General features: G+C 45.6%; 1 protein-coding gene across 9 annotated transcripts in view; it reads right to left on the bottom strand.

Annotated features, from left to right (window-relative positions):
- The window catches only part of FAM20B (FAM20B glycosaminoglycan xylosylkinase), a 38,651-nt gene extending 20,754 nt beyond the window's left edge, over window positions 1–17,897 (bottom strand). Inside the window, exons 1-3 of one of the 9 annotated variants that reach the window (XM_066361634.1) lie at window positions 17,718–17,897; window positions 14,657–14,791; window positions 2,821–3,329 (exon numbers count right to left, since the gene is read on the bottom strand). In XM_066361634.1, coding sequence (XP_066217731.1) covers window positions 2,821–3,197 — 377 coding nt within the window. In that variant the 5' untranslated portion in view covers window positions 3,198–3,329; window positions 14,657–14,791; window positions 17,718–17,897. Of the gene's footprint in view, window positions 1–2,820; window positions 3,330–7,444; window positions 7,539–14,656; window positions 14,792–15,312; window positions 15,332–17,148; window positions 17,583–17,717 lie in introns of those variants that run through there. The other 8 variants (XM_066361630.1, XM_066361625.1, XM_066361627.1 and 5 more) reach the window with 8 other exon arrangements.
- Between the last annotated feature and the right edge of the window lie 900 nt (window positions 17,898–18,797).

The raw sequence follows: 18,797 nt of genomic DNA, 5'->3' as shown, positions 1-18,797 counted from the left end.
AGCAATGGGAAGGCCCTGACAGTCTAAGGCTGGGCCGCACCGGGAGAATGTGGGTCTCTGGGGAGGGGTCACACGGCTCCCAGCGTGGTCTGGAAGAAGGAGGTAAAAGAAGGCTGCAATGGCAGTGAGAGATTTGAGATGAAGCAAGTGGCTGAGGCTAGTTTATGCTTTTACCTGCTTACCCGCTGTCACCTCCCCTCGTCGCCAGTCCTCTCCTCCCTCCACGTACAGCCCAGGCCTGCAAAGCACCGGGACTGACACCACCACTGCCCACTGCCAGGACTCTGGCTTCTGACACTTCCTGCTGCCCCATCTCACCCTCCATCCTCGGCCTCGCTCTCAGCCTGTTTCTTATTCTGGAAACAAACCCTGCACCTGCCCCCAGCTGTGATGTGTAGGTGAAAAGCATCACCTGACACAAAGGTCACCAGAGCAATGCCTGGCAAATGGTGTGCACGCCATGGAACTAGATCCCCAGGCCCATCGAACTACCCTTTCCCACACTGCCTGCCAGTCAGACTTCTCTGTTCTCCAAATCCACTTCATCCTTTAACCTTCCTAATTCCCACCTCTCGCATACATCATGCTTCCCAGTTCCGGGTACACACAGATCCCTTCAACTTCTGCGATCCCAATATATTAGTGCTCCGGCTGCCAGTGCTCTACTGAGTTGGTAATGAAAGCAGCTAAGCCAACTGCTCTGGTCTCAGTTAAATTCTGCACATCTTTACCCCTATTTCTTCTCCCACTCCAGCGAGAGACCCAAAGGTATGTGTCGCAATGCTTTCAAAAGCTCCACTGAGGATTGAGAAAGATGTGAGGACACAGAAAACTTCAGACATCACAAGCTTGGAGAAAATTCACTGGTAACTAATTCCTGGCAAACGAACATGAATCACCATGTTAACCTACTTCAAATTCATACACTGACAGAGAACTTTTAAAAAAATTAATTACACTATAGAATTGACACACCAATTATCTCTGCAGATCCTCAGAGTCACTGTTTAACATACAGTCCACTCTCTAGTTCGAGCGTTAGACTGAGGGAACTAAAATGGCCAGTTCTCTGCTTACAGCAGGTAAAAGCAGCAATGAGATATCACTGCACACCTAACAGAACGGCTGAAATCCGAAACACACACCACAGCAAACGCTGCTGAGAGCGACGTGGGAATGTAAAATGGTGTGGCCACTTTGGAAGACACTTCGGCAGTCTCTCACAAAATTAAATGTCTTACCACATGATCCAGCAATTGTGTTTGGTATTTATCCCAATGAGCAAAACTTACATCTACTCAAGAACCTACACATAAATGTTTATAGCAGCTTTATGCACAATTACCGAAACTTGGAAGCAATCAAAATACCTGTCGGTGAATGAATAAACAAACTGTGGTACATAAAGACAATGAAATATTAGTCAGCAATAAAAACAAATGAACTATCAAGCCATAAAAAGACAGAAAAACCTAAAATGCATATTGTTAGGTGAGAGGAGCCAATCTAAAAAGGCTAAAAAAGGTATGATTCCAACTATATATATGGCATTCTGGGAAAGGCAAACTTATGGGAACAGTAACAAGGCCAGTGGTGGCTAGGGGGTGGGGGATGGAGGGAGGGAGGGATGAACAGGTGGAACACAGAGCATGTTTAGGGCAAGGAAGCTCTTCTGTATGATACTGTAATGGTGGATACTTGTCATGTTCATCAAAACCCGCAGAATGTAAACTTAATGCAAACTATGGCCAGTAGTTAATATAACAGTGGCTTATCAAGGATAACAAATGCACTCCACAAATGTATGTTAATAACGGAGACACTGAGGAGAGGGGGAGGGACTACCTAGGAGATCTCTGTACCTCCCCCTCAATTCTCCTGTAAACGTAAAACTGCATTAAAGAAGTCCATTGCCACCTGACCTGTGGTGGTGCAGTGGACAGCACAATGACCTGGAATGCTGAGGTCACTGGTTTGAAACCCCTGGCTTTCCCAGTCAAGGCACACATAACAAGCACACAGTGAACAACTCAAGTGAAGCAACTATGAGTTGGTGCTTCTCTCTCTAAAAATCAGTAAGTAAAATCTTTTAAAAAATAAATCAAATAAGGTCCACTGCCCTTGCTGCATGGTGCAGTAGATAGAGCATTGTCCCAGAGTGCCAAAGTTGCCGGTTCAATGCAGGGGTCTCTGGCTCGATTCCGAGGGAACTCCACCCCAGGTCACCAGGTTCTAGCCTCCGTCAGGTCATGTGTGAGAAGAAATCAATGGGTGCATAACTAAGTGAAACAGTGAGTTGATGCTTCTCTCTCTCTCTCTCTCTCTCTCAAAAAAAAAAAAATCTATGAATTAAAATAAAAACAAAACAAAACCCAGGTGAAAGAATTATAGCTTCAATGCTAAGAGGGAGTTTTGTCACCGATCCAAAACCCACTCCAACTCTGGGTAACTCCTCTAAAAAGCATTTAGTTATCTTACCTCGTCTTTAACTGAATACTTCTGGTGACAAGTTGCTTATTTCCTAACCAAGTCATTTTGTATCTCAATATCTGGCACATAGCAGATATTTGATAAACTTAAAAGGATAGCTCTAACCGTAAAAAGTTCGGTCTTATACGGAACCAAATCAAGTTCCTATAAATTTCCCCCTCTCGAAGACTCAGAACATTATGAGCTAGAAAGACTTCAGGGATCTTCCCATCAACCCCCCTCATTTTACTAAAGAAAGACAAAGCCAAGAGGAGAGGAACACTCTCACATAAATCCCAAGTTACACACATCAACCAACTAGCACATGTAACTTCCAGGAGGAAGACTTACCTCTTAGGTTTGAAGACAACTTTCTGTCCTCCTTCAAGTATCAGCAAGGCTTTCAGCTGTGTCCCTTTATAACCCACATCAGCTTTAATGACTTTCTTGGTGGCCATGGCATGCATGATTGCCCCCAGCTCTGGGGTCTCTTCAGGATACACTTCCCGGGGAACCACCCACTGGGTTGCAATCTCCCAGGGAGACTGCAAGGTGTGGTCCAGCTTGGGCACCAGCTCTACCCGCAAGCCAGCCATCATTCGGTGAAAAGCCCTCTGGTCCTCCCGGTTGGCAGCTGATGAATCTAAGTTGTCAATCAGGAAAACTTTGGTGAAGATAAAGATGACAAGGAGGATTGCTAACAGCACGACTCGCTGCTTCAGCTTCATGTTGACCTCTCTTCCTTCTCCCCGACCCACTCTCTCTCATGCGCCAGGGAGAGCAGGTGGCGATGGTCAGCAAGGAGACTCCATCATTATACACACTGGTCCATTTCCTCACAGAAGCGCCTTCTACATGTCCTGCAAGCCCAGAGATAAAGCAAATTTCAGTCAGAAATTCTGTCCTTCCCCTGAAACCGCAAATACATTACTTATCCTTTCAGCCTTGCTAAACCTATGCTTGAGAAGACCTAATAATTTAAAATTAACTAGTCTGGGGAAGGACTTACTAGATAAGAACCAGATACAATGAAAATTTAAAAGCAAATACTCCTGGCCCTGGCTGGCTGGCTCAGCAGCAGAGTGTCGAACCAGTGTGTGGACGTCCCAGGTTTGATTGCTGGTCAGAGCAAACAGGAGAAGCAATCATTTGCTTCTCCACCACCCCCCTTCTCCATTCTCTCTCTCTTATCTTTCTCTTCCCCTCCTGCAGCCATGGCTCGGGTGGAGCAAGTTAGCTCCAGGCGTTGAGGATGGCTCCATCGCCATCACCTCAGCTGCTAAAATAGCTCGGTTGTCAAGCAATAGCCCCAGATGGGCAGAATATTGCCCCATAGCAGGGTGCTGGGAGGATCCCGGTCTGCGTGCATGTGGAAGTCTGTCTCTCTGCTTCTCACTTAAAAAAATCAAACTAAAAAAAAATTTTAAAGCAAATACTCCTGTTTTAATAGGATGCGGAACCATCCAGGAGCCAATTGGATGGCTACAAATTCCTAAAAACCAAAACAATGAGGAAAAAGCACAACAAAAATAACACAGTAAGATATGTGTAACTTCTTAACTTTTATTTCTGCTTTTCAAAACCCATAGAGGATTTCTGAACATCCAAACCACCGATATTTGGTAACTTTTCAGTTCTTATCTTCTCCAAAGTTTAAAGACATACTGTAGGACAGAAACTCCTAAAAATGCCAAGAAGAGCACAGAGGACACAAATAACTCCTCTGAACTCAAGTTCCCAGCAATTGTATCTAACTTATGATACATGTCATATCTGCTGACCACGTACTTACATACAACATCCAGACACACATCTCTCCTTAATCAGCCTTCCACTAATTTTTTTTTTAATTAAAACCCCTGTAAAATATGGATAATCAAATCTGGGTAAATTAAGTAAAGGGAAAACATATCTCTGTAATATCTGGCTATTAACAGAACATGACTGGAAAATGAATGAAACCTGGTACTACAGCAGCATGACTAAGGATGGAGAAAACTTTGGTGAAGATAAAGATGACAAAGGAGGATTGCTAACAGCACGACTCGCTGCTTCAGCTTCACGTTGACCTCTCTTCCATCAAGCACATCACAAAGATACCAATGCTACAGACATAAAGACATTGCAGTGTGGGGCCAACCACACACAGTCAATTCCAAGTTAAAATATTCCAAATACAAGATCTGTGTGAGGGTGTCTGTCAGTCTCACTTGCACGCTGACAGGTTGCCTTCCACTCTGTAGGGCCATTTAAAAACACACACAAGCTTGCTCTGCTCTGTGCCTACAGACAACACAGCACTGGGCTGGGACAAAGGTGACACCACGACAACAGGGTGTTGCCTCATTCTCCAATCCATTTAACAACTGAAACCATTAATCGAGGGAATAAAACCAATACAAAAGACGGCAAATGATTCCGTGTGAGACATTCCCACCCCAACTGGAGACTGCTTCCCCTAATACCAGCTGAAACGCATCCCGAAACAGTCTAGTAGAGCAACAATGTGTTCTGAGAACCACCTTGAGGAGAGCCCACTGGCATGCAGTGTATTTTTAGTGATTAACAAACCACTCTGCACATTAAGTTTTCAAGAAAGAGTGAAAAGTCATTGTCAAACTCAAGTTCTGATTATCTCCAGCCACCTGTTTGGTCTCATCATCATCATTTCCCAGGGAGTACATAACACTATTAGCTGAAACAAAGGCACTGCAAGTGCATCCAAAATGTAATTGTGATGGTATCAAGTTTGGTGTGAAACTCAATGTAAAACAGTTCCTGCGCATACTGATAACGGCAGTGCTGCGAGATTTCAGAGATCTCTGCCAGTCCCAACACAACCTAAACCACACAACTTCTTCAGTTACCCATTCACGGTGCACGTCAGGCTGCAGTGATAAAAGGGAACACGGAAACTTCGCTGTGTCAGCAAATGCTTCCTCCGCACCTACAGCTGCCACTCCCGACTGTCCCTGCTCAGCTGGCACCAAGGGGTCAGCCCAACAGCCCCTGACTTCCTATGAAGCTTTCTTCAGAACTCAGGTCTGATTAAGGCATAAACTTCTAATGATGTCGCTCGTTTCATTTAGAATAACAGAAATTCCCTCATGCTACATGCTCGTATCATATGTAAACATTTAGAATAAAGTTTAGAATATTGAGATGGTTTTTTTTAATCACCAATATAGGAAGATCTAGCAGCCCCCAAACTGAGACAAAACAAACAGTCCAACCCTGCAATGTGAGTGTTTTTTGAATTCTGAAGTCTCATTAACCTTTGGAACAGGCCTCAGAAGAACACATGCGTTAATTCAGGGGTGAATTGCAAACAATTCATCCATTCCACTGGGATGGAAACTGATAGCAAGGGAATTGAAGAGTTCAACTGTTAAGATTATTTCACTATTTACCTCTGCAGATGAGCAGTGAGAGCAGGTTTAAAGAAGAGGCTAGGTCCTGGCCGGTTGGCTCAGTGGTAGAGCATCGGCCCGGCATGTGGAAGTCCAGGGTTCAATCCCTGGCCAGGGCACAGAGGAGAAGCACCCATCTGCTTCTCCACCCCTCCCCTTCTCCTTCCTCTTTATCTCTCTCTTCCCCTCCCGCAGCCAAGGCTCCATAGGAGCAAAAGTTGGCCCAGGCCCTGACAACGGCTCCATGGCCTCCTCCTCAGGAGCTAGAATGGCTCCAGCTGCAATGGAGTAACACCCCAGATGGGCCAAGCACCACACTCTGGTGGGCATGGCGGGTGGATCCAGGTCAGGCACATGCGGGAGGCTGTCTGACTGCCTCCCAGCTTCTAACTTCAGAAAAAAAAAAAAGAGACTAAACACGTCCTCATGCTGTGATCATTCACGTCTGGGTAGAAGGTCACGATTTGGCACTGTCCTGACTGCCCTACCCCTACAGCTGCCAACCTTATTTAGTGCTGGTCACCTACTGATCACCGGAAGAACTGCCTTCTGGGCCGCCAGATCCTCCAATCCAGACTTGATAGTGCAGCAAATCAGTTTTTTAATCACAGACCATGTCCTATTTCTACAAATTTCTCAGCAAGGCATACAAACCCTACCCCACATGGCTTCAGCCAATCTACTTGGTTAAGTATCACTGTCTTCTCAGCTTTAACCTCGACAGACCACGAACACACTCTGATCCCCAGCTCCCCACGTGTGCTTGACCTTTGCCCTTGTCATGCCTCACACTGGAACTCCTTCCAGATTCCTCTTGCCCTCGGCCTTTCTTCCCATCTTCCCGTTTAAAGCCTGATCTGTCTTTCAAGGGCCACCTCCAAAGCCACCTGCGATTCTTCCTCACACTGCACTAAGCTCTCTCTCCGTCAGACCTCAACTTAATGGCATTTTGCCTTGTCTAGTATATAGCTCCTAATTCCCCTCTTAGAATCTTGGCTCCTGAGCAATCCTGACTACCTTCGCATTCCCCTGGAGTACCTAATATAGTAAAGTTTATTCACCTAAACTGAAGGAATTGTTACAAAGAGGCTCTGCAGATATCTTAAGACTCTGGTGTCTCCTTTGGTATTAACTGTCAAGTGAGTGTGTATCAACTGGCACCCCAATGATGGCAATCCTTAATCAGCTAGCCTCCCTTTATTTAGTCATTTATTTCAGTACAAACACTATTGATACTGACAGTTCGGAAAAAAACAAAGATGCTTAAGAAATCAACAATGTAGAGATTGTAGTGGAATTTCTACAAAAGTTTATGAGTTTGCAAGACTCCGAGTCCAGAAAAAAAATGTATGAACTGCATGATAAGGATCAATTCTATCCTCCAATGATGGTACACTGTACTGCTGTACCCCTGAGAGGGGAGGGTGCCCAAGATAATTCTTTTCTATTTGAGACAGCAGCATACTATACACTCTGCAAACTGGGTTTCTAAGATCCCCATTTTAGATACTAAGGAAATTAAAACAATACCACTGGGTATATTCCAATTATTCATGAAAACTTACCCTGCATTCCCAGAAGCCTCCGCCTCCTCCTGTTTTATGCTCTCACCTCTTCTTGTAAATGTCTCCAACAGTATAGCACTGTCCAGGTATATTACAGTCATTTATTTTAATGTTTCTGTTACGTGGAACAGAGCCTACCTCAAAGAACAAATAGACTCAAGGTAATAACATAACTCAAAAAATGTTAAATATAAGAGGCAGTGCAAATGATAGTCTTCACACTAAAAGTTGGTGTCAACTCCCCGATTTGAGTTCTGGAAGGTAGACCTTTACAAAGGATTTTCCTACTGAACTCTGGTTTCTCTCTCAGGTCCTTCGGCTAAACAAGCCTTGCTACAGGGGCTCTGTTTACTTTCATCCTGCACACATGCACATGCACACACACACACCAGCTGACACAGTCACAAACTTAGGACTATTAAGTTGTTTGGGAGAAGAGCGATAGGTAACAGAAAAATAAAAGAAGTCCTGGTATAAAGCCCTCTGTTCAGGAATCTGGCTGAGGTCTGGAGAAACACACATGGGAAACACATCAGTGCAGAGGTAAGTCATCGTGCGATAAAATTCAACATATGTGGCTGCTGAGGAACGTGCCAACACTCACTGCCTTCCTAGGGGCTCCCACAAGCCACCAGAGAGGTTCCAAGCCTCATTTGTAGTAGTGGCCCTTGAATCTCCCTCTGGTCAAGTGACTGCCTCACACTACTTCTCCTAAGGTCATAGAGAAGAAATCCTATCCTTGGCTCACAGCAACTGCAAGTGAAAGCTTCAGAAATAACCCTTTTTTGTTTCCAATTCAATGGTCAAATCAAGTTCTCATCACATAAACAGAACATAATATGCCTTGTGAGTTTAAGGCACACGGAAAACATTCAGTATGAACATTTCATCGAGAGGGTGATTAACAAAGGCAAGTATGGCAAAGGTGTTGCAATTTATTATACAACTAGCATATGATCATATTGACTCACACAGCTCCCTGCCCTTGATCCTGAGTAGGAATTACAAGGACCCTTTACAAACTTCTTCGGTAACTGTTGGTTTCAGCAAACCTCTGAAGGTTTGGTGAGCATTAAGAGATAAGGACTTGAATTTCATTACGAGTTTTTGATTGTCTACAAAGATAGACACCAACAAACAACTCCCATCAAATGGTAAAATCAATCCCCCCCCCCCCTAATCTGAGCTGGTTTTGTGACCTGTTTGGACCAACAGAATGCTGTGGAAGTAACTGTGTCAGTTCTGGGCTCAGGCCTTAAGAGACCTGGCAGCTTCCACTTGGGACCAAACCACTATGTAAAGCAGCCTGGGCTAGATGACTGAATGATGAGACCTCTATGGAGAGAGATCCTGGCCAGCCCCTGGCTCTTCTGGCCACCCAGCTGAGGTGCCAAGCACAGAAACGAATCCATCAAGGGCATTACAGTTCTGATTAAGGGGCTAGTTGCCTGGCTGGTGGTGGCGCAGAAGATAGAGCTTCAACCTGGGACGCTGAGGTCCAAGATTCAAGACCCCCAGGTCGCCGCTTGAAGCCCAAGGTCGCTGGCTTGAGCAAGGGGTCACTAGCTCAGCTTGAGCCTCCCCCGTTGTCAAGGCACAAACGAGAAGCTAGCAATGACCAACTAGTAGTGACGCAACTACAAGTTAATGCTTCTCATCTCTCTTCCCTTTCCCACCCCCCACACAAAAAGGTGCCAACTGATACAGCCACACATGCGAGATCAGCCCATATCATGTGGGGGGAAAAAACCCAAAACAACAGCAGGGCTGCTGACAAACATGATAATAAGAAATAACAAGTTGCAAAAAAAAAAAAGAAAGAAAGAAAGAAATAACAAGTTGCTGACTTGGCCCTGGCTGGTTGACTCAGTGGACAGAGCATCTGCCCAGCATATGCACTTTCCTGATTTGACTCCTGGTCGGGGCACACAGGAGAAGTGACCATCTGCTTCTCCCCCACCCTTCTCTCTCTCCCCCTCTCTCACTGTCTCTCTTCCCCTCCTGCAGCCATGGCTCGATTGGTTCGAGCACGACGCCCCGGGCATTGAGGATGGCTCTGTGCAGCCTCTGCCTCAGGAGCTAAAAAATAGCTCATTTGAGAGCATGGCCCCAGATGGGATGGGTGGATCCCGGTTGGGACGTATGTGGAAGTCTGCCTTTCTATCTTCCTTTCTCTCACCTAAAAAAAAAAAAATTTTTTTTTTAATTTTTTTAATCGTTGTCTTAAGCCATCCATTTTTAAGAGTAGTTTGTAAAATCCAACATTCTCACATCTATTAGGTCCATATCAACTATTTTGGGGAAATTAAAATTTATTGTGGGAGAACACATAGGGAAATAGATTATGTGACAAAAAACAATCCCCTCAGGAAGAAGGGAAACATTAAATTCACCATTAACTATAAATAAAGATTGAATAAATAAACTGTTGTCATATTCTTAATTATTTATGCCTTATAGAGTAATAAACTCATTATGATAGTTATATGCCATTTCTATTTCTCTTCATTATAGATGTTTAGAAAGACACATAATTAAGGACTCTTTAAGGTAACAAGAAAACAAACAGGATCTCAACTAGATCACAAAATACACTTATATACTTCAGCAGTTAAGGCTAAACTCACTCAACAACACATGCCCAGTTTATAAAGCCTAAACTTTATATTTCAGCCAAAGCAGAAACTAAAGCAAAAACCACAGCCCTTTACAAAAAAAGAAAAGAAACATGCACACTTTTACCCTGGGCTATACTGTCCTTTTGCTTTTTAATTGGTAGTGACATTAGAGCACTGTGCTATATTATTAAGAGCACTGTGCTATATATTATTATTAGCAGCCCCCTAGAAATCAAGCAGTCTCGCCTGGTTCTCTGTAGCAATTACTATAAGGAAAATCAAGAGCATTCAGAAACCTTCCCACTTAACACTGTGTGCTTCTATCTAGGAAGTCAAAACCTCCAATACCAAATGGCATCTGTGTTTATCACCCGATAAACCCCAACTATCTTCAGGAAACCAGCCCACCCCACACTGCCACCGGCTGCCCACCACCACAGGATAACACACCTCTTTTTCATCTTCAAATAAAACAACAACATATACCAAATAACATTAATCAGCATCTGCCTATGGCTTTCCTTTCCCTGTAATTCTCGACTTAAGAAATGGCTTCTGGCCCTGGCCAGTTGGCTCAGTGATAGAGCGTTGGCCTGGCGTGCGGAGGTCCCGGGTTCGATTCCCGGCCAGGGCACACAGGAGAAGTGCCCATCTGCTTCTCCACCCCTCCCCCTCTCCTTCCTGTCTCTTCCCCTCCCGCAGCTGAGGCTCCCTTGGAGCAAAGATGGCCTGGGCACCGGGGATGGCTTTGTGGCCTCTGCCTCAGGCGCTAGAGTGGCTCTGGTGGCAACAGAGCGACCCCCCACCCATGGGCACAGCATCCCCCCTGGTGGGTGTGCCGAGTGGATCCCAGTCGGGCCCATGCGGGAGTCTGTCTGACTGCCTCCCCGTTTCCAGCTTCTGAAAAATGCAAAAAAAAAAAAAAAAGAAAGAAATGGCTTCTGAATTCACCTTCCTATGCTGAATATAAACTCATCTGTAGCAAAGGGGGTAAGGGTGTTGAGGGTATATGCGCTGGATTCTGAATGTCTGCTGGTCACCTACTGTGAGACTTGTGAAAGTGATTTAATGTCTACCCATTCTGGGCCTTGGTTTCCTCATATGAAAAATAAGAACACTATTATTTAACTCACAAGTGTTATTAAGAATGAATGGCATTATCACATGTACTGTGTTCAATCAGAGCCTGGACAACCCATAGTAATTGCTTGTTAGTCATTATCACCGTATCAAAAACCCAAAGATGATTTCCTGAGACGAGAGAAGACAAAGCAAATAACCCTGACTGGTTAGGCAGCCTTCTGGAGTACAGTCAGGGGCTAGATACACTAGGTGTATTACTAAGAGAGAAAGTAGTCCTATATCTCTGAACCAAACCCTTTCCTAAATTTGAGAAGCAGGAAGACTCAGAGCAAGTAGGACTCTTCAGAGTGGGTACCACGTGAAGTGCAAGACTGGGAGGTTACGTCACTAATTTGACCAATCTGTTTCCCTCCTCTGCCAAGTTCAAGTCTACTATATTCAATCTAACTGCAACAACTGGAAAGCATGAATTCATTCCACCTCACAAAAAATGTTGGAAGAATGACTTTCACAATATTCTTCAGTTGAGAAAATTAGCTTTAGCTCCATTTTATATTTTATTAAATTTATTGGGGTGACATTAATAAAAGTATACAGGTTTCAGGTATACAGTTCTATAGTACATCATCCATATACTGTATTGTGTGGTCACCACCCCAAGGCTCCTTCCATCACCACTTATCCCCCTTGACCCTCTTCTACCTCCCCCACCCCCTTTCCCTCCTGTAATCCCCACACTGTTGTCTGTGTCTGTGAGTTGGGTTGGGTTTTGTTTTTGTTTTGCTTAATCCCTTCACCTTTTTCACCCAGGACCCCAACCCCTATCCCCTCTGACAGCTGTCAGTCTGTTCTTCCTATCTGTGAGTCTGTTTCTATTTTATTGTGTTTATTAGATTCCATATGAGTGAAATCATATGGTACTTCTCTTTCCCTGGTTTATTTCACTTTAGCGTAATACTCTCCATAGCTCTATGATGTGTGTGTGTGTTTTACAGCTCTGTGTTTTAATAATGACAGCTTTTCATGTTCTTCAGCTCGTAAGCCTTAAGAGTAACAACACCACAGACATACACAATCTAACTCCCATGCAGTCCAAACTGGTCTGAGTGTTAGATTTTGTTTTCATTTCCGCTTACACTATTCATATCTATCAACTCAGAATCCCATAGGTGAAATCCTCTAACAGCTCCCTATGAAGGAAGATAACTGGGCATCAATGAAACATTAAGGCAGCCTTTCTCCCTGGGTATGAGAGTAACAACGAAATAGACACTAGTCTTTGTTCTCTCTTTGAAAAAAATTCAATTCCTGCAATGTCCCATTTAAACCTTGATTTAGGGCAATCCTCTAACCCTCTTCCTTGAAAAATGAAAAGAAAAAAAAATCTTTAGTTCATAACATTCGTGAGATCTGTTCTGAAAAAGCCAACACAGGCAGTGTTCATTGATGTAGAAACTCGGGAAATGCCGAAGAATTTGCATTGCTTCAAATGGGCCAGGAATAATGAACCTTCCTAAGTTCCAGGTACTTCACTATTCCATTGTCAGTGTCTAACCATTTAAGGCTGTTACAGAATGTAATTCCTATATAGTATGGAAATACCAAATTTCAAGTAATATAACATTATCCCTCAGATTTTCATGTTTTCCGTCTTTACTGTTCAGTTCACTACAGTTCTTGGAAAGGTATATAAACTTTATATAACAATAACACATCATATTTTTTAATCTAATGTTTTAGGGGGGTCAAGCTGACAGGCCACAAATCAGTTTAGAAACAGAACCTCAAGCAGGTCTGTGCTGAGTTATAGCTGAGTGCCTCCAGCCATGATCCCTTGAATATACACATATAAACACACACACACACACACACTCACTCTTTTATGGTGTGCCTGTCTCCTTTACCATTGTGAGTTTCTTAAGGACAGGGGATAGGTTTTATTCTCTTTGCATTTCCTGGGAAGCCAGCACAGTACAGGGCACATGAGAGGCACTCGAAAAAAGCCTGTTGAATGAACAGAGTATGTATAGCAAGAGCAAGGAGACCTTTCGGGTTATAAGAATTCTCCAGCTCTCAGTTTATTGACGGCTTCTTTTTTTTTTTTTGTATTTTTCTGAAGCTGGAAACGGGGAGAGACAGTCAGACAGACTCCCGCATGCACCCGACCGGGATCCACCCGGCACACCCACCAGGGGCAAGGCTCTGCCCACCAGGGGCGATGCTCTGCCCCTCCGGGGCGTCGCTCTGCCGCGACCAGAGCCACTCTAGCGCCTGGGGCAGAGGCCAAGGAGCCATCCCCAGCGCCCGGGCCATCTTTGCTCCAATGAAGCCTTGGCTGCGGGAGGGGAAGAGAGAGACAGAGAGGAAGGGGGGGGGGTGGAGAAGCAAATGAGCGCTTCTCCTATGTGCCCTGGCCAGGAATCGAACCCGGGTCCCCCGCACGCCAGGCCGACGCTCTACCGCTGAGCCAACCGGCCAGGGCCGACGGCTTCTTTTTACAGAGGGAAACTAAGTCCTAAAATGAATCCAGATATACTGGACAGTAAAAAACAAAATGCTGAAATAGGAATTATGTACACCAATTTTGTACACTCAATTTTAAATTGCTGCCTTCTGTATTCCCTTCTAGCTTTTAAAGCAATGCCATTGTCCACTTGGTTGCTGGCACTGGTTGGGACTGGGAGTAAAGATGATCTGGAAAAGCTAAGAGGAACACTGGAGATGGTCCAAGACACTGCCCAGGAGTGATACAAGGCAGGGCTGGAGGAACCGGAGCTCCAAGTAGTATTGGCAAAGCTTTCTGAAATGAGAACAAACACTAGTACCTCCACTTCATTTTCCTTCTTCTGCAGAAAGGACTACAGAAACATAAATGCACCCATACAGAGTGCAAGCTTACTACCTCAACCAAGGGTAAGAAACAAGAAATAAACAAAAGGTATCTGGGCAACCAAAGTGGTTAGGAAGTTCCCCTTTAATAAAGAGGCTGCAGCCCCTCCTCACTAGGCCTGGCCAGCTGTTGTCCAGTCTCTTTCAGGAAGCAGTTAACTGGGTTGCTACTCCACAGAAATCCAGAAGCTGCAAACTAAAAAGAGGATAGCAGAGCTTCCCACTTCTGAAAGAGATGAACTGACTACTAAAAGCATCTTCAAGAATTCAACAAGCAGATGGGGCAAACAACCTACATATACCAACCACCTCAAAGCCCCTCTCCATTGTCGGAAATGGATGCTAGTGATGACCTTAAGTCAACAGAACAAAGGTTAAACTATATTGGCTAAAAAGCAAACAAAACATATAATACACTGTAAAATTTTTCCATAGAAAGTGTAGTTAAAATAAGAATTTGCAAGTAATACTTTATTCCCTAACAGTAGATAAATGAGGTACATAAAGCAGAAAGTCAGCACTTCATATGGTTCTGTTGCACTTGCACAATTTCACATTCCTTGACCTCTTTTTAAAATGTATCCAAATTAACACCCTCCCCCTCCATAGGTTGTTACCATACCAGAAAGTACAGACTCCAAACACACCCCAAAGCTTAGTATCTCTTTTCTCCATCAGTCTCCATTTCTTATACTGGGATGACAGATGCAGCCCCAAGATTCATCAGGTTCAGAGCCAGGGCTTTCCTCTTATGTTTCTGGGTAAGAAAGATAAAATTGTAAGTTAGATCTTTGCTGTATAGCCTCTCCTAGATGGCTCTGGCAGTCAGGTTGACATTATAAGTTAAGTCAGAGACTAGTTTTAGTTGCAAAGTAAGGTCTTCTGTTGTGTACCATTGTCTATGCTAATGAACTCCTTAGTCCTTAGGGGTTACAGAGGCAGTTCAAGGAAGGGAAAGAGAGAGGTGTGGAATGAGGAGCTGCTAGAGAAACATTTCAGGGAGGGGAGGAATGTCTCCTCTCCCACTCCCAATATTAGGGGCAAGAACACCGACAGTCAGGGTCATTGTTACCGGTGTGCTCATTATCAAAAGCTACCTTTCCATTAATGCAAAAATACTGACTACCAATCTCACCACTCTGTTAGCTGAGGCAGAGAAGGCTGAAGCAGTCAAGTCTGCGAGGCTGTCCCCAGGCTGCAGGTGGCTGAAACATTCTACAGTCCTACAACCTAACCTCAAGGCAGCTCCACCAAGTAACACAATTTATAGACACCTACCTCCATGGCATATTTTCAACAGGGCTCTGAAACACATTTTCTTAGCTTCTTTTGTTATTTACACAAAAAAATGAAACAATTTAGTATATGCATAAAAGGCATTTTCCCTTTCCTCATTCTGTTTTCCACTCATTCATTTAACTACCAAATATGTCCAGCACATCAGCTATGAGTTATGCACCGTTGGTATCATCGTTATTACAACAAGCTGCACTGCCTCATTGCGGCCGTGCTTCCCACCCCATCTACAAAACCATCTACAAAACCTGACAACAACCTCAGAAGACTGTCTACTTTTTTATTGTTTGCAACTATAGGCACAGAAAACAAACAGCAGGCTCCCGATTCTGTATGTGATTGCGGCAATCACCAAGAGACAATCACCGTGATTACAACTTTAAAAAGTTATCAGTTCAACTGCTGAAGTGTCTAGCATAAGGGTTTACACCAAATGAAATGACAGGTCACACACAGTGTGGGAAGCTGAAGCCTGCCCTATAAGTAAAGAAAATTTCATTTAGAAAATCAAAATTCAGGAAAGAGAAAAAGCAGAAACTTTAAGACAGTGTGAAAGAGTTGGAGTCTACAAATGGAAATCAAGAGAACAGACTAAAAGTCAAGGAATTATCAATTCAATATAAAATAATTCTATGACATAAAGGATCAGATGATAAAAACAGTAAACACTGATTTGTTTGTTCCCTAATTCAAAGTACCCAGAAGGAAAAGCAAGGCATGTGTTTTCAAGTTTTCATTCTTTAACCAAATCGTAGCTACTTTTCTAGTGGTTCCAGAGAAACAAGCAGAACAAACGAATGTCACACTGAAGGAATGCCATGAGCTTGCAGATGTCCCCCTCATCTTTCACCTCCACCCATTGCTACCCCTGCACTTTACTGTGAGGCTGAGAGTCCGAATCACCTGCTTGTGCTTTTTTATTCTTTGATAAGCACTTTCAAGTGTGGAAGGCCCGCCTGCTAACTGAGTCCACCGTATGGCTCTAGGGGCCAAAGTCCAACACCTTCATAAACTTCAGAAAAGTTATGGATTTAAAACAAAACCTTAGTTTAACTTGAAATCTACCTTATATTGGCTCTGAGTCCAGGCAAATAATCTAACATCTTCATATCTGTACCTCAGTGTCTAAAAGACATGTCTTGATGCTAAATAACAATATAAATGTGGGAGTGCTGTAAGGCTTAGCTCAAAGGTCCTGCATCAACTCAAGGCATGTTTGTAATACACAAGCACACTACTAAGGTCTCAAAACCCAATTAAAACAAATCAACTCCAACGAAATTTATGCAGTAATTTACAACACAAGAAAAGAAATAAATAGGAAACAGCTACCCTAACGACTAAACTACATATTTATGAAGTTAAAAGCTAAACGACCCCACAATTCCTACTTTCTTGTCAAGGTGAGAAATCAAACCTCCGGAGACCTGCCGGCTGGGTGGAGATGAGACTAATAACGGATCCTAGACTCAAGTCGGAGGAGTATCAAGCAACTCTCATTTCTCCAAATTATAAACTACTCAAGCACCCAAATGATGAAACGTCCATTTAAAGGGCTAAGAATTCAGTAAGCGTAATCATGCCCTGTCCCCTCCACTTTCCCTCCAAGTTCTTTCTACCCTTCCTCTTCCTACCAGGAGACGTGCAGGTAACAGAAACCTGCTTAGAATGAAACTCTCGTCAGACCCACAATCAAGGATGCAGCCTGACAACTGGCCGCATTCATCGTTAATGGCAACGCTCAGGTTCTTTTTTAATCGCTGGGCCGTCACACCCGGAAATGAAATCTCAAGCGCAACCCACTTTGGACTGCCGTACCATTTCCTTAAGTGGCGCCCGAGGGCCAGCGTGGGGTGCCCGGCCGAGGAGACCACGGGCCCCTGGGCACAGTCATCCCGCCTCCCGCCCGGGGCCTGCAGGTCACTCGTGCCTCCCAGCCACGAGGTGGGCCCCCGGGCGCATGATCGTCGCCGGCCACCACAGTGGGACACGAGGGCGACGCCAGTGCCAGTCTCCTCCGAGGACCGTGTCTGGGCGCAACGGTTGGTCACTAGAGGGACCCCGGGCGGCCCAAAGCGGCCCCGGCGAAGGCCCTCGCCGCAGGCGAGCTGAGGACGCGCCGGCCGGAGCCACGTCCCTTCAGCCGCGACTGCCCGCAGGACCCTGCCTCGGAGCCGGCCAAGAACAGCGCCCGGGCCGCTCTCCCTCTGGGACCCGCCTGCGACCCCTCGAGATCGCTCGCTCAGGGCACCAGCGCTGGCCCCTCGGAGAAGCGCCCTGCCCCCAGGCGGTCCCCTGCCCCTAGCGCGCCACCACCGGGCCAAGCGCGGCACCAGGGGGCGGGAGGCGTGCTACCTCCTCCGCCCTCACGCCCTCACGCCGCTCACCTGCGGGGCCCTAGGCTCGCTCCATGGCCGCTCACGCCCAGCTTGCGGTGCGGCCCCGGCCACCCCGCTGCCTCCGGGGAGGGGCCGCCCGGCGCCCCGCTCACCGCCCCCAGCCGCTGCTGCCACTGCGGCTCCCGCCCACCCCCGGCCTGGCCATTCCCTGGCCACCTCTCTCGGAGCTGAGCCGGCTGTCCCACACCCACCCCCGCCTCAGCGGCTCCCAACTGTTGGTACCGTCCTAGCGTAACGCCTGCCCCGCGACCAATCCGAGGGCTAACTCCGTGAGACCCCGCCCACCGCTCCCCGGTGGGCGGGCCCATCAGCTCCTCTCCAGACCGTCCTCAATAACCCTTTCCAGGCCGGGCCGCTTTGCTTAACTCCCTCCGCACCAGCTCAGTCTCTCCTACCTCTCCCTGCCGCCCCGCCCCCCAAGTTGCCCTCTCACTTCTCTGGCTTTTTCTTTCCCGATTTCCGTAAGTAGGCAGTGGGGCTGGAGAGTCGGGGGCCTTTGGGTCAAGTTCTGTTTCTGAGAAGCAGTTTCCCTCCTCTTTCTGCCTTTTTAATTTGTCTCAACTTCTGCTTCTGCCTATCTAAATGTATATATCCCCATTGCCCCTAAGAGTCCGGCCTTCCTCCAGGGGACCCAAATTGCTCTTCCTTGGACCTGAGCAATGCTCCCTGATACATTTATTTGCAGGTAACAAAACTGGGATTGATTTACTGTAATCTTAGTTGTTTAACGTCTGCCTCTTGCCATGGACTGTAAGTCCCATGAAGGCTGGACATACCCAGTAGACTCCCAATGAATGACCTGAAAGAAAGATTCTCCCTGCCCTTACTCCATATCTTTCTCACGGACTCCATACAGTGCAACCACTGTAAATGCATCCATGGATTTATTTACCCTATACTAAGTTTGGACTTAGTGTGTCTGTCCCTGAAACATGATAATGCACATTTCTCCACAGGATAAATGTGTGATAGGGAAAGACCGAGCTATACAGTTCACTTAGGCGATGGAGTGTCATGATAAGAACGCCTTCTTACAGGCTGGGAGATGTTGGGTGTGCCGCCTACCTT

Source organism: Saccopteryx leptura, chromosome 2, assembly GCF_036850995.1.
Source record: "Saccopteryx leptura isolate mSacLep1 chromosome 2, mSacLep1_pri_phased_curated, whole genome shotgun sequence".
Lineage (NCBI taxonomy): Eukaryota > Metazoa > Chordata > Mammalia > Chiroptera > Emballonuridae > Saccopteryx > Saccopteryx leptura.
The sequence above is the reverse complement of the archived record's forward strand: the minus strand, read 5'-3'. Positions and strand labels throughout refer to the sequence as shown.